The sequence below is a fragment of the Barbus barbus genome (assembly GCF_936440315.1).
Source record: "Barbus barbus genome assembly, chromosome: 1".
NCBI lineage: Eukaryota > Metazoa > Chordata > Actinopteri > Cypriniformes > Cyprinidae > Barbus > Barbus barbus.
This window is the reverse complement of record NC_136729.1, coordinates 26,406,074-26,431,450: the sequence shown is the minus strand read 5'-3', so window position 1 is coordinate 26,431,450 and position 25,377 is coordinate 26,406,074. Positions and strand designations below refer to the sequence as shown.

Below are 25,377 nucleotides of genomic sequence, written 5' to 3'. Positions count from 1 at the left end.
TACCATATTTACAATATTGTTCTCTAATATCAGCTGATATCCAATACACCTCTAACTGCCCACAAAATAGCAGGTTAAGAGAATATTTCAGCTTAAATACAAGTTGAGCTTTATCGACAGCATCTGCTGCACACTATATAATGATTGCCCAAAAGATTTCCATTGTAAGCGCATGTTGACACAACTGTCAGCATGTTTATTGTTTTATTTTTACAAACTGGGGGTTGATTTGAACTTGTTCTCAGTGGTAATAAACAGCACGGAACAGATGCTGTCGACAGAGGTCAACTTCTAGTTAACCAGGAGTATTCCTAAAGGGACACGTTAGCCTTACCCTTCAGACCAAGTTAAAATCAGAGCGCACAGATGTGGGACTGAAAATATATCAAATCAAAGACGTGAAGGTATTTAGGTGAGTTTGATGTCATGGAAGAAAAGCCCTCCAGGAGACCATCGACTTTTACATTCCTGGTTGCGGGGGATTCTTGGTCCCTCCAGCTCAAACTTTGGTGGTTAAAAAAACAGCTGTTGTAGAGTCACAAAAAATGGGCATCGCCATAGTTACAGCTGTCAGTACACAATAAACAAACGATGACATGGTGGGATGTAGAGCAGCCTGGGGCATCTAAAGGCATCTAAAGGCATATTCACACCGCGCAGACAAATGCCAACAAACTCCAACAAACAAGTTGGCTCAAGTTGGCCGTTGGATTTAGAATCTGATGAAAAATAACTGTCATGTTCACACTGCACTAACAGACACTGACCAACTCTCACTGACTGGGGAGAAAATGGATGATCCTATATCTATAAGCATGTTCAGTCGGGCGAAAACAAACTCCAACCAATGCCAACAGGGGTAACACACTGACAGACTTTTGTTGGAGTTTGTTGGCGTTTGTCTGTGCGGTGTGAATTGGCCTTTAAGGGAGCTGCCCATTTATCAAATGCTTCAGTACAGAGAGCAGAGGAAAGTTCATATACAGCATAACCTTTCAGCAGCTTGTTTTACAGTGACGATTAACATGGCCAAAAGCCATCCATGACAGATATAATAGACTATCATATCTACATCCTCTCTCAAGAACACTCAGCCCTTGAAACTCTCTAATTAACTCTTTTTCTCAGAGGAAAAGGAAACTTGAGAGGTAAAAGTGAAGACACCTACTGTACAGCACGTTCACAGCTGCATTTATCAAAAATACGCTAAATTATTAACTGGTATTACAAAATAAAATAACTGTTCTATGGGAGAGTTTAATGTATTTTTTAGCGCTGAATTAGATGGCATGTTTGAGCGGTTGGTGGAGAAGGTCAGATATTCACGAGCAGTTGATTAATGAGGTGTGGGCTCAAAGGCGAGCCCAAAGCTTATCGTCTGCTATGATAGTGACACACATTGGTGCCCTGGGACACATCCACAGCAAGCCAACACATGTGCACATGGAGCCATTACTAATAAAACATGTCAGAGCTTAATTGCTTCATTATAAGTCATATACATGTGTCTCCAGATTTATTTGGTTTGGGTCAGCATTTCTACGATGCCTTTTCCAGCAAAATGTAGCAATATTTCAGTGTGAACCACTTTTCACTGTACTGCCAATGAGAAAAGCAATATATGTCAGCTTCATTAAGCAAACTTGCACTAGGCATTCAGACTTTGCCCTTTATCTTTAGGTTTACATGATGAATCTTTGCAGGGTATTTAGTAGGGCAGAATCCTTAAAAATAGAATAACACAGAATGTCACAGAATTTGGGAAACTTAAATTGTGATATGAACTAGTGTGTGAAAATAATAAACTGCAAAAAGTGCAAAATATGAACTCTGCATGTTCTGCATGACTCTGTGTGAATGAGCATGCACAGTTTCATCTACACATATTAAAGCTTGTTGAAGAAATGACAGTGATATAGTAAGATATTTCTGTCATTTCTTTAACCAACCTTATAGTTTTATTAACTGCTAATTCAAAATTCTTCTTGACTATTAAATAAAACTGCCAGTGACTGTTACATTGTTCTGCCAGTAGAGTTGTAACAAATTATTCTTGTTGAGTGAGCCATTGAATCATTCATTCAATCGATTTGTTCAAAAACGTTACAACATAAAAGGCAATACTGGATGTAAAATGTAAGTTACTCAATATTAACTTTTTTTGTTGCTGTTATTTGTATAAAAACAATATAACATGTATGCAATCATGCTGTTGTTCTGAATATATATAACACAATTTTCAGCACAACAATCACTCCTGCTATTATGAAACAAATATTTATTTAGGTTACAGGGAGTTTTTGTATAAAGTTGGGTTCTTTAGGTTTACACACTGTACATAAAGCATATAATACATGGGTTTATTGTTGTGAAAAAAAATCAATGAGTGCTTTACTGCTCTTGCAGACAAGCTAGAGTGGAATAAATGATAAAACGGGTGTATCTCTGTTGCTTTATTGACTTTTGTCTCTTTCCTGTTCAGTATTTGCAAACAAACTTTGTATGGTCATATAAAATATGACCACCAACCCACCATTAATTCAGCAACAATGACTATATTCAGCACCTCCTGACAGGTCTGGCTTTACTAAGTGGGAAGTGCTGCATTTGTAAAATAGGTCATATTACTCCAGTCATCGGTGCCTGGACCATATTCAGTCTGGCACAGCCATTAGTGCCAGAGACAAACTTCTGAGAGGGCAAACGACTCCCTCTAGGTTATTGTGAACTAAATGAGGGGGATATTTTACCTTCGTAACCATGAAGATATAATAAACATACCGTGCTAAAGATGAGCCACTCTGTCCTGTCAGATTGGCTTGGGGATGAAATAAATGTTTAATGTTTTCTTAAATGCTGGCTACAAGACACAAATTCAAACATAATATTTGGAGACCTGTGGTGTCGTAAAGAATCCATTGGTCATGGTACGGTGCATCTTCCTGAATGGCTTGAGCTACTCTCATCACTAAACTGAAGTCATCTTCCCTCTTTAAAACTAGAATTGTAACCTCTGTCTCCCAGACTGCTGAACCTCACACATTGCGTCTGGCTTTGGAATTCTACCTAATCCCACCCTCCACGAACAGGCAAATCATTGCAGAATAGCTGTGCATTCAGTCAGTGATTTAACCCCCTTCTGTTCTTCATGCCCCTGTGTGTTTGATCCCGCGTACCCGACCCCTCCCATCTCGCAGGTGGCAAAGTAAACACAGGGCACTCCCAGGGCTGTGGCGGTGCCCGCAAAAGTGCATGCTGTGAAAACAGCAGTAGACCATGGCAGGCTGCTGCAATGATCTGGGGCATCTGCTCCCACCATTAAACACAGGGCAACAGGGTCACTCGTCTCTCTCCAGCCACGCTGACCTCTCCTCTTATGGCTAATGGCTTTCTTCCACTAACTCAAGGCAATAAAACTGAGACGACTTATGTGAGATAGAATTTGCCAAAATCTATAAAAGTGATCACAGCAAATACGGAGAACTTGAGTATTTCAGTTCATTGCAACAACATTTCCAATACATTTAATTTTGAACATGGAAAAATGTATGAGTATTTGTATATTTGCTAGAAATAATACTCACATTAAAACATTGGTCAGTATAATGAAACAAGATTTCCATCCTCTTCATGGAACAGTTCAAGCATGTGTGAGTACTTTTAGCTCAAGATTAATTCAGCCCGATGCCAAAAGGAACGATATAAAAAGTCATTTTTACCAACAGCCATTAGGTTATATAATCAATGTCATATTAGATGACTGATGTAGTATTTTAAATTGTACTTGTATAACATGGTGTAGAGTGTACTATGATGCTTGAAACAAGGGGGGCTGTATGAAATATTGTATTGTGCAGTATCTTTTTCTCTTTTATTTATTTATTGTGGTGAGCTGCTGTGACGTGAATTTCCCTTTGGGATTAGTAAAGTTAATCAATCAATCAATTAAAGGGATAGTTCACCCAAAATTGTGTGGGATTTCCTGTAGAGCCCTACATTTCGGCCCGGGCCCGTTGGGCCCCGACTTTTTTACGCCTCTAGGGCCGGGCTTCAGGCCAATTTCCACGTCATAGTTCAGACGCGGGCCGGGCATCGGGCCTGTTTGGGGTTTCTCCTTATTTTATATTGTAGACATCTATCGATTAGCGATGAAAAAAATTGCCGCGCTGGTGGAAACAACACGAGACCGTGCCGCGACTGAGAGCAGCTCGACGGTGTTTAGTGTCCCGCAGCAGGTGCTCAAATGACTTCAGCGCAGCTGAATAGTTCTGCGTTCAAATGCACGCAATAGGCTAAAGCTTGCTGAAAAACCCCAGCAAACATAACCATGAATGTGTCTGCAGGAAATAGTAAGGAGATATTTGAATTATTTACTAATAAACTAATGTTTTCTGAGTCCGTGTCGCAAGGATGAAGTTGCTGATCCTGACTCGCCGTCTCCTCATTAGACGCGCCTTTAGAGAGAAATGCATCTTTATTGATTAAGATTATAATAAAAGTTTTTGTTTTCGTATTTTTTTATTTCATTAAGTGATAATTTAAAGGTTTCTATAGATATATTTATCATGTCTGTGAGGCATGTATTCGCTCAGCTTCGGTTCATTTTTGTGAAGCACTCCTGTTCAAGACGAGACGGCAGAAAGCGCATCGTGTTTGTTTTCTTTGTTTTATAAAATAACTACCTTTTGTTGGTATTGTGAGTGCGCACAAATACAAGTAGACCCTTTACAGGTCCGAATGATGTATTACTCTTACCTTTATCAAAAAAAAAAAAAAAAAGACAGCGTAGGCTATCTTAATTTGTTTCCACTGAAAACAATCCAAGTGTTTGCGCTGGTGCCTCCATGTCCTGCAGAGCGCGCTTTAGCTTCTACTCTCCGCACAAACTTAGATATAGGCTAGCGCACATTATTATTATTGCGCAGGTTTAACATTTAAACATTGTTATATACTTGAACTGTTTTAGTGTATCTATAGATTTTATTTTAGGCAAGTCGTGATGATATGAGAAGGCTAAATTGATCAAACATAGGATATGATCAGCTTATGCCGCTGGCCGCTTGGTCGTTACTTTAAAAAAAAAAAAGACACACTAAACTGAACTATTTTAATAGCCGAAACAGTAGTATAAACTCTTTTAGGAGAAGGGGTAAAAAAAAGGGCTCGGGTCAGACTCGGGCCAGTAATTCTGATAAGCTGTCGGACCAGTCAGGGCCGGGCTAGGGCCTAAATTTGAGGCCCGTGCAGGGCGCTAATTTCCTGCATGTAAATAACGCATGTATGTTGGTGCTGCTGACATAGAACATGCATGCGCTGTGCCTTGTATACATGCAGAGGAAAGCGCACGTATGTGTCGACTCGTTACACTCTCTTTAATAGCAGAAAACATTAAAGGTGTCACGACACACACTGGAGCAGGGAAGCGCGGAGACGAGGAGCTTCTTCAAATAACTCAGACTTTATTATAAAAAACTTAGGAATCGCTGGAGACATGGAAAACGACATGAAGATGATCACTGACGATAATTGACAATAACTGACGATAAGACTGGACACAGACACAGGGAAACGCAGGGCTTATGAAGGGCAGACTAACGGCACCCGTTCCAGGAGCCATGGCGGGTCAGGGGACTCAGGAGGCCATAACGGGTCTGCCTCCGAGACCGCAGCCCCAGCCCCCGCCTCGGTCTCTTCGGCAGGAGCCCTACTACCCCGCCCCAAAAAAACCTTGGGTGAAGTAGGGGCTCGATCCAGCTCTCTGCCAGAGTTAAATTTTCAGTAGCAATGTAGCTCTGGCCTGAAAGTGACACTTCTGTCATCTAGACTGAAAATCTCTGACAATGGCCTCAGGCCAGCAGGACATCCTTATTGTTGAGCCCACTGAATATAAAAATTATTAAAACATCGATACTTGGATTCGGTTTATCAAAAACTCTCATACCACTACTACTAAAAATGTAATGCACACTGTGGAGCACAACCATACTGCATTTCACTCAGGACTTCTCTTCTCATTCACACTGTATGTGTTTGTGGGTCTCATTTCAACCATGTCAGAGTCATAGTGTGTGCCACTGTAAAACTGAAATCACATCAAATACATACAGGACGATACACATAACGCAAGTTAACGTCTGCCACATACAAATCAACTAAAGAAGACCAGTATGTAATTTACTTTCTTTAAATGACAGGGTTAACATTCTTTTTTTGATGATAATAGTGCAGAATCACCCTATTATTAGTGTATTGGAATAACAGTGTAGTTTTGCATTAAAACTTTACTCACAACCAGAAAACCAAAGCCATTGATCCATGTTATGCACAAATGATGAAACACTACTTTCAAAAATAACTGGACAACTCCCGACACTATGATGTGGGTTTGCACACATCTTTACATTTGAAACTACACTGGCAGAAAAAATTTACGCTTTGTCTTCATTCATTACCACTTTCTTTAAGATAAATAAATAAGGAAATAAACCCATTGTCAGAGTGAGTGGGGATGGGAGATGATTTTTGGGACATTTTAAGAAAAGCCGCAAGATTTCAATGCTGCCATTTTCTCAATAAACCATGTTAGCACGTTACTCGAGATGAGCTTCCTGCAGTGAAGCCCTCCCCGTACAAGGCACCCCACAAGCATGTGTTTAACCAACATCCTGGAGGACCTCTGCAAGTGCCCTGCAGTCCACCTCACACAATTATCACACATGTATTCCATTTGTTTTAGAGACATAACAAACTTTACTGTCAAATATCTAACAACTTAGTCCAGCAGTTAGCAGATGGAGGTGCTTTGCTTCAATAATGGGGGTAAATGGATTCCATCTGGGGCCAAATTTTTATTTTTTTTGGCCATCGTGTCTGGTGGGATGCAGAAAGAAAGGAGCTGGCTGAAGACACGAGAGAGGAAATAACTGAAGAACTGCAGGGATCCTATTATCACAACATCAAATGTTTATTTGTTTTTGTTTTGTTTTTTTACACCGGCAGTAAGGATCATCGCTTTTTTATTTAATTTAAAAAAAGTAATAAATTTTTTTTTTTTTTTTTTTTTTTTTTTTATTAAACGTCTGGGAACGGTGACTGTGTAAATGTATTGTTAAAAACAATTAAGTTAAAAAAACGTTCTCTTAAAATCTCAGGGGGTGTTCAAATATTTGTTGTCAAATGGGTTAAGCTGGCAAAAAGTTTGGGAGTCTCTCCTATAGAATATATTAATGGCACTGCAATGTTTTTAATGTAATAATGTGTGACAGGTGATCACATAATTACACAAGTGCCTAACTACAGCCTTCTACAAAAACCACCTGACTACTTAAAGCCTATTACACACGAGGGAACGAAGGGAAGCACTCAACCACAGTCTCTTCTCCTGGTTTTACATTCATGTGCCAGACTTCTAGTTATCTCCTTCAAGAAACACTTGTAAGAGATGTAGATTAGAGGGCCAATGTCTGCTTCCAGATAAACATTTTTCATTTTCACAACGAACACAGAAACCATGAGAGCTCTTTTAACTCAGAGTCAGAGTCTTCAAATATTCAAAGGAATATCAGATGTTGGAAATTAACTAATAAAGCACGGTCCTCAAAGCACTCTATGAAAGACTTAACCACAGGGAACGTCTGTTTTACGTGGTTTTACGTGACTATATCACTAGTGAGTCTTCGGTGCAAGTATGGGAAATAATTTATTGCCTGTCTCTGTGATTCTATGAAACGTAATTAGCATCTCTTTGTGTAAACTGTGAGTGTTTTTAAAGCTTCCAACCGTGGTATTATAATCTAGATGAGTAAGTGCTTACATGCTGTTAAAGGCTGGAAGGGAGCAGTGAGAAACCCAAAGCTGCTTATTACCCAGCTTTAAAACACATCTGCATTCCACCGCTGGGTTACATCTGACCAGAGCATCAAGTCTTCTGGATTCAGTGGGAAGAGAGTGTGTGTTTGTGTGCAAAGACAACTAATGAACACTTCTGGGGCATTTGGATATATGAGATCTATACAAACTAAATATACTTTTAACCCTGGGTCATGAAACACTGGGATTTGTGCAGTGCTAGAATGTTACATGTTATGTATGCAATAGACAACCAATTAAAAACTAAAGATATAAAACACAATTATCAGATATAAAACATAAGGGAAAGGGGAGTGTAAATGGAAGGGGGAGAGAGGAAAACTGATCTTGCCTCAGAAAAAGAGGACAAAAAGATTTACTGCAATTCTTTAGCAATGCTAAAGATTCGGGACGCTCTGCGGTGTTAGCACATAATGCAGCACTCTTGGTTGTAAGAAACAAGGGTAACGCTTTAGATTACAACCTGCAACGTTCTGCGTAAGTAAACAGAATTTACAGTGTAACTTTTTTGTAATTATAGTGTACCTATTCAGTACCTCCGTGTAGGTATAAGGGAATAATATATGAAGTTCGGGGAATAAAGGGGTAATAACCTGTAAAATTACAAAGTATTTCTAATGTAAGTATTTTTTCTAAGGGGTACCTATTCTAATATTACTTGGTATGTAGGCTACACAACAATCTTATATTTGCAAGAGTTTTAACAAAAACATAATTTTAGTCAGTGTGTAGTGTGTATGTTTGGGCATAAAATGACCTACAAAGTTACAAATCTCGAAGTCCACTCAAAAGTTAGATATTTAGTTTTTCAAAAATCCCTTTTCAAGAACTACAACGAACGGCTCGTTTGAACTACAAAGGTGTTTTCCTGTCTTTGTCACAAAAATAAATCGTACTCGGTTACTAACGTAACCTCGGTTCCCTTAGATACGGGAACGAGTACTGCGTCGCTAGACGCTATGGGGAAAAACTCCTTTTTCTCCGAGGACTGAAGACTTTTTCAATCACGCAGTGTGAGTGCACGACCATTGGTTCGCGCAGTAATAAAAAACGAACCAATGGCTCGTCAGGTACTGCACGAGCCTATGGCGGCAAAGCCCGCCAGAGCCCGCCAGAAGGGGCGGGGTCATCTGGCTATATAAGCGGGCGCTTCGCCATAGGAAAACAGGCCAATTTGACTGAAGCGACGACCTGAGTCGTGCAGCTGCATGGCATGGCATAGTACGCAGTACTCGTTCCCGTATCTAAGGGAACCGAGGTTACGTTAGTAACCGAGTACGTTCCCTGTCGATACTACACTCGTACTGCGTCGCTAGACGCTATGGGGAACAAATACAATCCCGCCATGCCATGAAGAGAAACGACAACCGTAAAACTGGTCTTTGAGCAGTAAGGCTCAGAGGGACCAATTATGAGCAGGAAGCATCCTGCAGGAGGCATGAGGACCGAACTCTTCAGAGGTCAGTCCAGCCTAGAAATCGTTTCAACGGTCATAAGTACAGCCTCAGCACCAGGAATGGGGCCAAGAGCGTTCTTGGAGAATCAGGCAATGCCTGAGGGGACCGCTTTAAGACAGGTGTGTGCCGTCTAAGCAGAGAGAACCCTAGCCTGTAAGGCCGGGACATCCAAGCTATAGAACCTGGCAAATGTGGACGGCGAGGCCCAGCCGGCCGCCGCACAAATGTCTGCCATAGACACACCACTAGACCACGCCCAAGAAGAGGCCACGCCTCTTGTGGAATGAGCTCTCACTCCAATGGGGCTCTGAAGGCCCAGGGAGGAGTATGCTAGTGCGATAGCGTCAACTAACCATCGAGATATTCTGTGCTTTGTGACCGGAGACCCCTTGGTGCGGCCGCCAAAGCAGACAAAGAGTTGTTCCGTCTGCCTAAATGGCGTGGAACGCTCGATGTACATTCTCAATGCCCTGACTGGGCAGAGAAGGTTGAGCTCTTGGTCCTCCTCAGAAGAGGGGAGCGCAGAGAGCGTAATAACCTGGGCTCTAAACGGAGTGTAGAGCGCCTTAGGAACATAGCCGTGTTTTGGTTTTAGGACGACCTTAGAGTCGTTAGGCCCAAACTCAAGACAGGCAGGGTTTACAGAGAGAGCCTGCAAGTCACCTACTCGCTTTACCGATGCTAGCGCTAGTAGCAGAGCAGTTTTGAGCGACAGTGTTTTTAAGCTTGCAGCTTGTAGTGGCTCAAAAGGAGGGCCCTTAAGGGCTCTCAGGACCGTGGGCAGGTCCCATGCAGGGACTGTGAGGGGTCGGGGCGGATTGAGCCTCCGAGATCCCTTCAGAAAACGGACAACCAGGTTGTTCCGGCCCACCGACTGTCCGGCTATAGGAGCGTGAGATGCTGCTATAGCTGCCACATAGACTTTGAGCGTGGAAGGGGCGCGGCCCTTATCCAGCAGCTCCTGTAGATATGACAATATCATTGATATGTCACATGTTGTCGGGTCTTTACCGCGGGCTTGACACCAGGCGGAGAAAACCGACCATTTAGAGGCGTAGAGGCGTCTCGTGGACGGGGCTCTAGCCTGTTCAATGGTGTTCAGGACATTCTCGGGGAGATCTACTGAGTCCCATCGAGTGCCCATAGATGCAGGTCCCACAGCTTGGGCTGGGGGTGCCAGATCGTTCTGTTCGCCTGGGAGAGGAGGTCTCGCCTCAGGGGAATAGGCCACGGCGCTGCTATTAGCAGCTGCGATAACTCCGGGATCCAAAGCTGGTTCTTCCAGAGTGGGGCCACTAGAAGCACTTTGTGCTTGCATTCCCTGATCCGCCTGATTACCTGAGGAATCAGAGCGATCGGGGGAAAAGCGTAAAGAAGGAGGTTGGGCCATTCGTCGGCCAACGCGTCCTTGCTCTTCGAAAAGTAAATCTGGCAGTGAGAGTTGTCTTTGGAGTTCGCCAGATTTCTTGAACCGTCTGTGGGTGGAGCATCCACTCTTCTGAGGGGACATTGTTCCGAGAGAGCATGTCTGCTCCTTGGTTCAAAATGCCGGGCACATGAGCTGCTCTCAGTGAACGCAGGTTGAGATGAGCCCATAGTAAGAGGCGCTCTGCCATCTCAAAAAGGCGTTTCGAGGTGAGCCCACCCTGGCAATTTATGTACGACACCACCGTCATGCTGTCCGAGCGGACTAGCACGTGGTGACCTTTCAGGACTGGCAGGAAGAACTGAAGAGCTCGACATACTGCTTCCATTTCGAGGCAGTTGATGTGCATTTGTCCTTCTGCGATCGTCCAGGAGCCGAAGGTCGGCTTGCCGTTGCACAGAGCTCCCCAACCTGTGTTGGAAGCATCTGTTGTAACAACCTTCCTTCTGTAAACCAAACCCATTGTCACGCCTTGTTCGAACCATTGTAGGTTCCTCCAGGGGACCAGGGCTGACACGCAGGCCCGGTTCACCCTGACACGAATGCGTCCATGACGCCACGCATGAGGCGGAATTAGAGGTTTCAGCCAGTACTGAAGGGGTCTCATTTTGAGAAGGCCCAACCGAAGAACTGACGATGCGGAGGCCATGAGGCCCAGCATTCTTTGAAACGATTTGAGTGGGTAGGAGGCTCCAATCTTGAAGGAAGCCGCGAGCTGCCGTATGGCCAGAACGCGATCTGGCGCAACTTTCGCCGTCATGCAGGCGGAGTCGAAAACTGTCCCCAGGAACGATGTTCGTTGGCTGGGGGACAGGGAGCTCTTGGCTAAATTGATCCTGAGTCCCAAGTTCTCCAAGTGCCCGAGGAGGAGGGACCTGTGTGCTACCAGCTCTGCCTCTGACTGTGCCAGAATGAGCCAGTCGTCGAGGTAATTCAGGACACGGATTCCCATCTGTCTCAGAGGGGAGAGAGCCGTGTCTATGCACTTCGTAAAAGTGCGGGGAGCTAGAGCCAGCCCGAAGGGCAGGACCGTGTATTGATAAGCCACACCCTCGAAGGCGAATCTCAAGAATCGTCTGTGTTGGGGGGCTATCTGGATGTGAAAATAAGCATCTTTCAGATCCAGCGAAAAGAACCAGTCCTCTGGGCGAATTTGCGAGAGGATCTGCTTCACTGTAGTCATTCTGAATGGCCGTCTCATGAGGGCGCGGTTCAGACGTCTGAGATCGAGGATGGGCCGGAGGCCGCCATCCTTCTTGGGGACGAGGAAATAACGGCTGTAGAAGCCTGACTCGCTCTGAGCTGGGGGAACTATTTCTATAGCTCCTTTTGCCAGCATTTTCTGCACCTCGGCTCGCAGAACGTGAGCGTTGCTGCTTCGCACTAAGGTGGGGACCCTGCCGCTGTACCGCGGGGGTCTTCGAGCGAATTGAAGTGTATAACCTCTTTCTATAATCCCCAGAACCCACTGTGACACTCCGGGGATGGCCCGCCAGGCCTTGGCCCGTGTGGAAAGGGGTTGGATTAGCTCGGGTGGTGAGTCGCCTTGCGGGAACCCGACGCACCTGGTATTTGGAAGAGGAAATTTGCTCTCTTTTTGAAAATGTTTATTTTTCTCGCTATAACAGCGGCTGTATGTGAAGGCACTTCTGGAAAGGGCCTGTGATTCACAACAGGATTTGAAACAAACCGGTTTGCCTTGGCACCCAGAACTGAACGGGGTGCTTGAAGGCATAACAGAGGGCGTTTTGGGGTTGGTCCAGCGTCTGCGGGACATTGACCCTTCCTCTTTCTTCCTATCAGATCAGGACGACGCCGGAGGCGCAGGGTCCAGGGTCAGCCTGGGCCGGGGTCCTTGACGCTTTGGATAGGGGTAGCGTTTGGCCGAGCGGGAGTGCTGCCGAGGCTCAGGCTTCTTTGTAGGCTGAGCGGGCGACGGCGCAGGTTTAGCTGGCTGTTGCGCTGGAGCAGGCTTGGGGCGACTGGTGGCCGTTGCAGAGCTGGACCGTTTAGGCAGGAAGTGTCGCATAGCCTGGGACGGCTTCTGAGCCGTGGTGAATCGCTCTGCAAAGCCCTCGACGGCAGGTCCAAAGAGCCCAGTAGGGGAGACCGGTGCGTCGAGGAAGGGGACCTTGTCAGCCTCCTTAATCTCCGTGAGGTTTAGCCATAAGTGGCGTTCCAACACCACTAAGTTGGCCATTGACCTCCCAATGGACTGTGCTGTAGCCTTTGTAGCTCTTAAAGCCAGGTCGGTGGCACTGCGCAGTTCTTTAAAAACTGCGGGATCAGGCCCGAACTCGTCCATGGATCGGAGGAGTTTGGCTTGAAAGACCTGGAGCACAGCCATGGAGTGAAGCGCTGAGGCGGCCTGCCCGGCGGAGGAGTATGCTCGTCCAGCGAGGGTGGAAGTCGTCCAGCGAGGGTGGAAGTCGTCCTGCACGGCTTGGAGGGATGAGCAGCCTTTGCTTTCCATCCGATGGCGGAGGGCGGGCAAAGGTGCGCAGCCACAGTTTCGTCAAGAGGGGGCAACCTCTCGTAGCCCTTCTCTTCGGCGCCATCCACTGAGGAGAGAGCAGAAGAAGAGTTAGAGCGGAGTCGGGCCGAATACGGAGAACGCCACGACTTCGTGAGTTCGTCATGGACCTCCGGAAAAAACGGAGAAGTTCGCTGACGAGGGGCCGTGCGGCGCCCCGGCAGGAACCATTCGTCCAGACGACTACGAGTGGGCTCCTCCGGCGTAGACCACTCCAAACCCAGCTCATCAACGGCCTTAGAGATGATGCAGAAGAGCTCGGCATCCATCCCTTGCTTTGCTTCGCTGGGCTCGGCAGACGAGGAGGGGGCGGGGTCGATGGTAGAGCCCGAGATATCCTCTGCGTCTGACGCTATTAGAGACATGCTGTCATCTAATAGCTCCTCCTCAAAAGCACCGAACGAGATCACGTCACTCGCACCAACCGAGGGACGTTGATCCGCGTGCTCAAAGAGGACGGGAGAATCCACTCTGCATAGCGGGGGCGAGGCACGCGGGGTCTGAGCCGGCGTGAGCTCGCTCGCCGCTGAGCGCTTAAGCCCTTTACCCCGCCGTTTTTTCCCACCAGGTCCCTGGGAGGAAGAAAACGGGAGAGCGCGAGGGGCGGAGTCGCTCTCTGAAAAGAAAGCGATCCGAGCGCGCAGAGTCACGAGACTCATGTTCATGCAGTATGAACAATCCATCTCGCTCAGAGCGGCCTCTGCGTGGGATTTACCCAAGCAGGAAACACACTCTGAGTGGCCGTCGGCATCGTGCAGCGAAAGCTTGCACGAGACGCACTGACGGCGCGGCATTTGCACCAACGCCGCTTGCTCTTTTAGAAGAAATTTGCTCTTCTTGAAGGCTCGCCGGATGGCAGCAGGGGACGAGCTGACGTCTGCTCTGATCGCTGAAGCGGCTCGGCAAAGCGGGCTGGATCAGCGGGGAGCGGGGAAAAAAGGCAGCCTTCCAATCCGCAGCGATGCGTGTCAACGGCGAGCGTCTGGAGTCCTGGATCAGCGAAGAGGTCGTCGCTGAAGGAGAATTGATCTGTTTTCCTATGGCGAAGCGCCCGCTTATATAGCCAGATGACCCCGCCCCTTCTGGCGGGCTCTGGCGGGCTTTGCCGCCATAGGCTCGTGCAGTACCTGACGAGCCATTGGTTCGTTTTTTATTACTGCGCGAACCAATGGTCGTGCAGTCACACTGCGTGATTGAAAAAGTCTTCAGTCCTCGGAGAAAAAGGAGTTTTTCCCCATAGCGTCTAGCGACGCAGTACGAGTGTAGTATCGACAGGGAACCCGTCTATGGAAATTCAAATGGTGTGCGGGTGAGGAGAACGCTTGGTTGAGCACTGCACGGTTCAAAATCGAAACCCGGAGCGGGTATTTTTATATCACTGTACTTCTGATGGAAACCAACTGTTTTCAGAAACTTATGGATTTGATTTTCATTTCATCTTGCATGAAATGTCTGATAAAGCAGCGTTTGTGAGCGGAGCGCTGCTTTGTGTACAGCGTTACCGGTGAAACCTCACTCTCTCCTGCTCCAACAGCGCCCCCTGCTGGCAGATAATTAATTTGCATATATATGCGGCCACAAATAGTATAAATATGTGGGATTATGGTATAAATAAATTCAACTGTATAAGAGTTTCACTGCAATTCATGTTATAATGTTAGAATTAAACAATAAACATAATACATATTACCATTGCACTCATCTGTACATAGTAAATGCAGTTATTTTTAAGATGTTGTTGACCTCCTATCTAAAATGTGATTTAACCAAAAAAACAACAATAACAATAACGTTACGACTTTAATATGTCTTGCAATATCCGTGCCTGCAAAGGTTCTGCGCGATCCTTTTGTTCAATATTCTCGGGGTCTGAATTGGCATAGATATAATATGTCTTTGTGAATTGATACGGCTTGCTTTGGCAAGGGGCGGTGCAGTACTGAAACGCCATCTAAGCTGTTCGCCAATCACAATGCACTGGGACAGCTAACCAATCACAACACATTTTGTTTTTCGGAAGGCGGGCCTTCATCAAACCTGGAACTAATCGAGCCGTTTGTGCCAGGCTGGGCAGAAAGGCAGAAAAATAATGCGATTTTCGAACCACCAAGCATAAGAGCATGTTCTAGTACACCCCCGAAAAAAAATCAAGACTTTATAAAAGAGCACAATAGGACCCCTTTAAACACGCTGGGCTGTTGTTTCAATCCAAATGACTTGATTTGACCCAATTTGGGTAGATATCAGTAATAAGTAACCCAACGGTGCTTGGTTAGGAACAGTGTTGCTAACTGTATAAGCTTTATAAGTCTGGAGTTGCTTCACTTTTTTCTGAACTGGTGTAATACATTTTTATCTTTTATTATCTGTTGCCTGTGTTGTTACTGTTGTCATACTGTGGGTTATTTTAATTTAAAAACCCAAATTTCAAATAATATTTGAATTAAATTAAACAGTCAACATGTTTATTGATATATTACCTGATATATAATGTATGACCTCCTGTATAAACAATCGTTTCAGAGCAATTTGTTGTAGCCACTTACCCTGTAACTACATGGAATAAGGGGGGAACAAGCACCACTCTAATTTACAGCCAGCAAATGTTGTATTTACCCTGTAACTACATGGAATAAGGGAGGAAAAAGTCGGGCTTAAACACAGAACAAGTGTATTTTTGCACAGTAATTACAGAGAAAAAAATATTGCACTAGTTTTAATTTAATTGTTTGATGGCCAAATTAAACCCTTTTTTGTGCTATAAAAACATCACAGTATACATCCACTGAAATACAAATGTATCATGTTTTTGTTTTATTTCTGTAAACAGATGGAAAGAGGTAAGCTTGTTTTAAGCTGCACTGAACCTTGATGGTATATCATGCAAAGTTATTTGGTGATAGTACTGTTGGGAAGTTGCTGAGATCGACGAATAAGCTTTCATAAGGTAAGCTGACTTGTGAATTATAAATCATAGCTGAAACTCATTAACTCATTTCACTAGATGTCCAGTTTTGTTGTTCAGTAGGCTAATCTCCATCATGTTTCCTTTAATAATATTGGTTAAAAATACCTAGGCCTAAAATTATAAAAAGAATATTGTCTTTCTAAATCACTCCCAAACATAAGATTATTGTTTAGGCCATACATACCACGTAACACTAGAAGGTACCCCTTAGTTTCAAAATACTTACAGTATTAATGATTTGTAATTTTACAGGTTGTTACCCCTTTATTCCCCAAAAATCGCCATATTATTCCCCTATACCTACACGGAGGTACACTATATTACAAAAACGTTACACTGTGACTTCAGTTTACTTACGCAGTTCTTTGCAGGTTGCATATCTGGTTGTTATCCCCTTATTACACAAACGTAACACATTGTTCCCTTATACCTACACGTACTTTCTTTATAGGTACACTATAATTACACAAACGTACACTGTAAATTCAGTATGCTTACATAGTTCTTTGCTGATTGTAATCTAAGGTGTTACCGAAACAAGTTGTAAGAAACAGACTTACACACTTTACAATGATAATCTTCAAAACACAACTTTCAAAACTGTTCTATGGAGCTTTTTTGGAAAGATATTCTGTCAGTTGAACAATTGGATTGTTTTTAAACTACAGTACAATCAATTGATTGCACCCTCGTTTTCATTCCTCTCAAAAATTAGCCTAAATATGGCAAAACACCAACTAAAGTCTTTTAAAGTTGCTTAGAGAGAGAGAGGTTGAAGCAAGTTCACAATGAAAGTTGGTCTAATGGGTAAGCCAGTAAACCTAAATAAACAAGAGACATGACTAAAAACAAGAAACTGCTGGCCAAGCCTCAGATATCGCAAAGCTAGGTTGTCAATGACAAAAGGGTGTCCTTTCATAACTATTACTCTAAGAAAGATGCATGAGTTTGACTAACATAATTAAACCTCAGTGGAGAAATTAGATTTTTAAAATGCCCGTCCCAAATGGTCCAAGGCAAGAGATATGGGATTCCTTATAATATTTATGGCTTCTCAGAGCTGGTGCGACAGCCACTTCACCACTGCCCATTAGTTTCAGGTCTTCAAGTGAGTGAGAACAAGAGCTATAACAGGACCAGCCTGCCTTTCCTCTTCCTCACTCTCTCCCACAGCCTCTCTCTCTCTGGCATCCCTAATCAGCCTCTACATCACTGTCACCACACAGACCACCAGGGAATAGCCCCTGGCAACTCCTATAGTGCTAACATGGCATAACACCCCGTGAATTATGAAAGGGGGAGTGGGGAACATTTGTAACTACAAAGGAACCCAGCATATATTCACTTTGGTTTCAATTTGTCTGTCTGCCCTCCCAAAACTTAGACAAGTATAAATGTTCACCACTTCACCTGAGCATTGTCTCCCTTGGTGCAGCACATTTGAGTCTCAGCTAGCAGACTCCGAGTGGTTAATCCAAGGGACTGAATCTAATAGTGGCAGGAAGAATCACAGACATGCCCCTGTAGCTGCAGGATATCACTAAATTGTGATATGATACATCATTACACATATTTTGCAAATCAGTAAATCACATTTAATAATTTTTCATAACCTTTTCATAATGGTATTTCTATGGTAAACAAATTATTGTAAACTGACCAAGCAAGTGAGACTGAAGCTGTGTGCAATACCAGTCTGAGAGTTTCCAAACATTTGATGTAAAGGATACATAATATGATGATATCGTTTAAGAAGGACTCCGTTCCTAAAATATGAAGGCATCTACATAGTTTAAGCCCAAGTTAAGATGCAATCACATTTACCTATGTTCAGCAAATTTTACAGCGGATTTAAGTTGGATGCACTTGGACCAACAGAAGGCTGGTTGGTCTGAAAGTAACTTTTTTGTGAGCTGTGCTTTGTACATCGCTACACTACATGGACCTTTCTATGCCCACAAAAGTTTGCTAATATGACCACGCTTGTATACTATGTGAGAAAAACAGTAAATGTGAAGGTATAAAAACAACATTTAAATAATTCATGATTCCCATTTATGTTTTCATCGTTCTACAGCCATAAGAAATTAAAACATTATCCAGAAAATATTTTTTACATTTGTTGAAACTATATACAGTACATTGAAAGAAAGTATATATATATACATGTGTGTGTGTGTATATATATATATATATATATATACAGTATATAGGCACAACTATCTTGAGTTATTTATACAAAATCAATGCCCCAATGCATCTATACTTAATTTAGGATGCCAGGAAGAAGGTCTCAAGTGGCGAAAATTTCAACAGAATCTCTAAGTAACAATCATGACAACAAACATGTCTGACAGAAACCCCAAAGCATTTTCTCACAATTTCCTGAGTCAAACAAGCACTACAGATCTGCTCTCGGAGTCTGTATATGGTAATTCCCAGCCTCTCTCTTCCATTGATGTTTGAATGGCCCGGTGCTGTACTCTCACTGCAGTGTATCCACACAAGCTTTGAGCGCACTGACAGATTTCCTCCTTTCCAGTCAGAGTGAATTAGCATCACAACTGTCCCTAAGTGCAATCCCACACGTTAGCACATCAGCTTGAACCAGCAGGTCTGGTACTGAATAAACACAGCTGAAGTGCTTCAGCAGCAATTCACACACATACACACCTCACACATTCACAAACAGTCTAGCACCCACAAGGCTGGTCTATGGGCCGGGCTGTCCATAAAAGATAAAAGAACACTTTGCCATCCAAAAAGATTCATGAAGCACCCCCACCCCCCAAAGACCCAAGAGAGAGAGAAAATCTGTTGGAAACCTGTTTAGCAAAAGTGACTAAAAGTGAACATGTAACATTTGTGCATACTACATAATTAATTAATTATCTGTTCAGTCATATGTTTCTACTTGTTAGCACAGTTTACGCAAAAGATAAGATTTACATTAATTCACACATTGAATATCACACTCTCCTCAATCAGTACAATTATGAAGGCTTAACGTTAATTCAGTTCATTCAATATGAGTATCAGATCCTATCTTAAAGGTGGGCTTGAATAAGTTACTCATATAGGAACTTATTTCCTATGTCATGTCATGTAAATTTTAACTAGGCAAAAGAAATGATAGTCTGACTGTGAACAGAAGAGACAATGAGGGGCTTGGGAAAGGTCATGTCTGAGTTCAGCGTGATTGGACATGTTTGGAAAGAACTGAAATTCAGTGAAGGGCAAATCTAGTGAATCCCCTGCCCTACAAAGCCCTGCTTGCAAACCATTCAAAAGACCAGGAGGATAATTAACTATACTCAGCTTGTCTGCCTGGTGGACTCTGAAAAACTCTCATTCACATTTCTGTCCTAATCATGAAATGCTGGGAGAGAGAACATGTAACAGAAAATAAAATACCATTCAAAAGTTTGGGATCGGTATAATTTTTAAACATTTTTGAAAGAAGTCACCAAGGCTCACCAAGGCTGCATTTCTTTGATCAAAAATACAGTATAATATTGTGAAATACTATTCCAATTTAAAATACAAGTTTTTATAAAATTGTATATATTTTAAAATGTAACTAGCTTTGGTAGAATACACTGAATAGTAACCAAGACAAACAATCAACAAAGCTGAGGATTTCCTTCATTTAGAGCACAAAACAGCCTGTAAAAATTTTACTACAATATCAGGAAATAGCATCTCTATTCAGTTGGGCATCATGATAAAGGCAGTGGGACGTTTTCCAGCCATGCATGTTGACTGAGATAATTAATTGATTCACAATGTCAACATTTCAAAAACTACGGCTATTTAGTCAACAATTGTTATCCTAACCAGCAGTTTGCTAACATGCTAATTGTTAGCAAACAATGGCATCAGTTAACATAAACTGATAAGGAACGTCAAGTCTACTGTCTCATTACCTGCTCCAAAAAGGTAAGCTGACAGGGCAGTGAATGTGTTAAAGTTACTGAATGAGTGGCTATGTGTCGAAAAAATCATAACACCTAAATATAGCAACACTACCAGAATAGATCATACATCAATAATCCACGTTGAACAGTATAATGAAAGATCTCTAAGCCTTTCATTGTGGTACTAGAACCAATTCTGGACAGCATGGTGGCTCAGCCAGTCAAAACACGTCTAGAAAGCAGGATCAGCCATTTCAAAGGGGGATGGGCTTGAACCTATCACCAGCCATATGGAACCGTGACCCAGAGAAGGCCCGAGGATGTGGATTTGTCTATGTCTAGGCTGGAAAAGCAACTCTGAACTTGCACAACCATGCGACACCGCAACTTGATCCGGTGGAAGTTCTGACCTCTGAACAAGAAGTAGCAGAGCAGCACTTCAGAAGCTCCACCTTCTAATCAACTTTTACAAACTGAAGCAGCATTGGGACTGGCATTCATATGCCATCCTGGATGCGGCCCACCTAGAAGATTTTGAACCAACCTCAAAACAGCACACATGACCAAACTAATCCACAACCAGCATTTCATTACTACGATGATGTGTTTTGTTTTAGGGTTGGATGGAAGACGTTTGATCATGCCGCTAAATCTGGGGCCAGACAATCCATTTGAGGCAAGTGATAACAGCAATTGAAGGGCTCTCAGTAATTAAAAACTTTAAATGAAGCAGGATTTAGTGAGTAAATCCCTCTGTTCCTGATTTAAAGGCTGGGACCGCCTGTTCTTCATTTAACAACTGAATCCCTGTCCATCTGCTATGTTATGCACTGTTTAACAGTGAGCAAGAGAACTAGTACAAGCAAATCAGACTTTCATCAACTTACTAACCTAATGGACGGTATTACCTCTGAATGTACCGACTGTGGGGTTTCTCGTCCACATTGATTTTACTTTTGGACTGGCATTCTCGCAACACAAAACCTCTCTCTCTCTAAGCTACTGCCTCCTCGGCCTTTCACTGCACAAGGGGTTGCTGCGGATCAGCAGAGGGATGAATGGGTTCTCATTTGTACTTAATACAAAGCTCCTCATCTAGCGGCGATGACATGGAAGGGTTAAAGTCCTCGGTGACTCGTTCTTTTTCACTCCAACAAAGAAAGGGAGAGTGAAAGAGGCTGAGTGACAGAGTGAGAGACCTCTTTTTTCTCAGACATTTCCTTTTGCTTCTGTACATTTAAGCACAAAATCTAAAGGGACACACAGGTCTCGCTTGGCATCCTGTATATCTGAAATTGGGGCACCTTTAAGACCGCAGAGAGAATCACCTAGAACTTGGGCCATCATTCAGAAGAAAGAGCTTCAAAAGAAGGGGGAGTAGATCAAAGAGTCCCTGCAGTCTATTCAGATGCAATTGCTCCCAAATCACATTGTGTTGTCACACAGTTTTAAAAGAATGGGTCACTGCTGTTTTATTGTGGAGAAGCTACCACTAATGAAAAGGACAATGCAGAGATTAGCGCTGCCAGCCAAGCGCCTGAAACCACACTCTGACTTTAATTGTGGCGAACAAGGGAGACAGGAAAGCAGGGCAAACACTAAACAAAAGAGCAGGGAGTGGAGGCAAAGAACGTCAGCAGAACTCTGGGTATGATTTTACAGCAGTTCACCATCCAAGGTGAGATGTGATCCTCTCCGAAGGAAAACATAAAGACCATGTCAAGTATAGCTCAGTGCTCCACTATGTCTGCACTTCGTGCTCCAGTTGACCTGTTTTAATGAGCTTTTCTTGCAGACTATATACTATATATGCTCTGAGGCACACTTATATACCGAACCTCCTTATATACCTAAGACACAATGTATACTTTACTTATCTGTAACTCGAACGTGTATGCATACTAGCAACATTGGTAGCCACTTGAAATTTTCCATGTTCTTAATGATTAAACAAACAATGGACAGCACATATAACCTTTATTCCAAAATCTAATAAGCTGACTCCACAGGCCAGGGGACAAAACATGTGAAAACATTGGTGCGGCATACAGAAACTGGAAAGAGTTAATGACAGAGATTTCATGCCTAAGTTGCGTCTCCTTTTTTTTTTTTTTTTTTGGACAGGTAAGGGAAATGATTATTGTGTAAACCGCTATCTAAAACTCACTATTATTCATGTAATTTACATAAAACTCAGAGATAATCATACTGATCAATGTTAATATATAGCAGGGCAAAGTTTAAGTGCACTTAAGACACAAAGCCTTTTCCAAAATGTTAACAACTTAATTATGCTACCTCTTAAAATATGTTTTGGTCAAATTCAAAGGCAACATCACAAGGCAATCCCAGAATGCTCTGCAACAAGATCAGTGAAAAAACTCCAAGATGATAGTTGATTACTGAAATAATTACAAACTTCCAAACCATTTGTTGAATGAAATGCTTTCATATGATGCATGATTCATAAGTTGCTGCCTATATAAATAATTTAAAATCAGTCATGAGGTTCCAATTCATTTAGGGTGCCTTTTTAAAAAGCAGTTGCCTATGTAAGACATTAATGTAGCTCATTTTGGAGGCAGTGAATCTTCGATTTAGTGTAAAAGGAGCCACTTACCAGACCTGTGCAGGTGGATATAGCCACAGAGGATTCAGAATGGTTTCGGATGGAACCCTGATAGAGACAGTTATGAATAGAATGGTCAAGGGTGGCTATATTGATGCCCTCTGCACCCAGTGTCTGTACGGTAAACCCCTCTGCCAGCACATGGGACGGCTGCAGGTCTAAGTGTAATTCCTTGCCAAATGCAGAGACATGATAGTGCACTGGACCACCAGATTCTGACAGGGATCTCCTGCTCCTTCCATGTCTTGACACATCGTGGGAAATGTAGCCTCCAAATGAGTCCACTTCCACTGGTGTGGCAAAATCGTAATCTGTGAGGGGAACCAACACAGTTTAAATCACCTGACTCAATACCAATCCATCACCAGTTATATTGATGACTCATCCTGCACTACAAAGATTTTTGACCAATCAAATATTCTCAAATGAAGAAAGGAAAACTGCACTGTCAAACCATTTCATTGGGTCTTGACAATACTTGTTGGTTTATTTACTTTCCCTATATTTGGGAAATATTAATATAAATTTTACTATATTATATTTTTTAAAAAGCCCGTAAAAAATTTACCTCCTGTATACACCTCTAAATCGATATATCACTGTTTAAACTTTATTTAATATTGCTATACACATGTGTCTGTATGCAGCCTTTCTGTACTGTCTCATATCCTTGAATGAGATTTCAAACATTTCAGTGCCCAGTGTAGCCTGTGCACCCTGTGGAAATGACGAATAAATTAACTATATTCCTTGTAGCCACTATCTATCTATAAACCTAATGTCAAGTATTTCACCAATAGCTCAACATGAACATACATTTAGTCAAGCGTTCCCAAACTTTTGAATGGTAATGTAAATGTTAATTAAAAAAGCAAAAACTCTCTGTGACTTGCTCAGTACGCGACAGACAAGAGTGGAGGGAATCCTTCTAACGCATGACCGCCGGCATGGAAACTCATATTTGGGAGTAAATATCTTAATTCACCGGATCTGTGTGGCATGCTTAAGCGTATTTATATCTTTATGTGTACAGGTATATCCAGGTAGGGATCTTTGGTTCAACTAGAGCGCGAGAGCATGCATCGGTATCCATCACTGGCTTGTCATCAATCAGAATAGAAATACAGTTGCAGTGCGTAAAGACACAAACCTTGATAGAGGACGCTGGGGTCGACCGATGTTACGGAGTGAAAGCAACAGAACTGCAGAGCCTGCAAAAGTGCAAATAACTCACCAAAATTAACTTGATAAGAACAATGAATATAAAATATATGTATAATAAATCATTCATTCTCAGCTTGTCACCTGCCTTTATAAAGTTCCCAAACGACACACTCGCCAATAATCTCACTGAAGTGCTGCTTACCAGAGGGACTTGTAAACTCCAGAGCAAAAGGAAAAGGCAATCCATGTTGTCATGCATGCACCTTTACTGTTACCTCTTCAAAAACGGGGAAAGGAACAATTCGTAAATCCATGCAATGCAATATAGAGGCATTGCTAATTGTTTAAACTGCCCTGTTTCTGTCGTTACTAAAGTAAGATCCACCGGGTTCATTAGGGTTACGCGCAACGCTTCTGTTTGCAAAGCGCAGGTACACACAGAACTGCTGACTGCTGAGCAGTGACAGTCGGCGCGCGCGCGCGTGTGAGTGTGTGTGTGTGTGTGTAAACTCTACTGAGATAGTGGCACCGGCTAATGGGCAAAAGGTGGGGGTCTAAATTTCCACCAATCAGCGACAACCATCTACGGGCGATTCAGTGTAGCGCTCCTCACTGTCCGACCGTCCATAAACAGATCACAGAGTTCAATTAAAAGGGATACATGTTCGTAGCACTCCCTCTAAAAGAACGGTCCGAGCAAGTAAACGCACGCTGTCGAAAGAGTGTATGTGTTCAATGTGAATGTGAAGAGTTCTGAATGGGCTGCCGGATGATTTATGATACTGTACGCTGTACTGTTTAATGAAGCGCTTTCACGTCAGGTCTTGTTCTTAAAACTCTACTGTCATGAATATCTGTTCTGCACGCGCTCAGCTGATATTTAACGCTTAGTCTACAATGAATACAGTAGTTTGTTTAACTGATTATTTTTGTGTGTTCTTTGCCTAAAATGCGACATCTCATACTGCATCTATTCAACCTTTTCAAAGTTGTGCAAAAACAAGATCTCCAGACAACATGATTCTGGTTGTAGTCTATACTAGTCATCTTTTAAGCAGAAATATTTTAGAGATTTGTCTGTTATGCCAAATTATGGGATCATTTGATTTCAACAGAACATATATAAATCAGAAATAAATTTAGCATGCTACAGTTCTTTACATATGTGACTTTGAATTACCCTTTTTACCTTTAGAAGGCACCATTAAACTAATTTAAGTCCCAAACCTTAAGTAACCCAGATCATTACATGACATACTTTTTGTTTTTTCTTGTATTCTTTTGATTCCCCCAAAAAACGGCTCATTAGAGTCATTTTTTGGGAATCGGGCTACACTAGTCACACGGTTTTCATTCAGTGAAGCTCACAATAGTCATTCACTCGGGAATCAGAGTTTAGTTGGTTGCATTTGTA

The 25,377-nt window shown here is 42.9% G+C and overlaps 1 protein-coding gene across 1 annotated transcript in view; it reads right to left on the bottom strand.

Annotated features, from left to right (window-relative positions):
• Nucleotides 1-24,222, bottom strand: part of LOC306849074 (A disintegrin and metalloproteinase with thrombospondin motifs 18-like) — a gene marked incomplete at its 5' end in the record, with an annotated part of 66,541 nt that extends 42,319 nt beyond the window's left edge. Inside the window, 3 exons of the mRNA XM_079383932.1 lie at nt 22,791-23,110; nt 23,950-24,010; nt 24,109-24,222. Coding sequence (XP_079240058.1) covers nt 22,791-23,110; nt 23,950-24,010; nt 24,109-24,222 — 495 coding nt within the window. The remainder of the gene's footprint in view (nt 1-22,790; nt 23,111-23,949; nt 24,011-24,108) is intronic.
• Between the last annotated feature and the right edge of the window lie 1,155 nt (nt 24,223-25,377).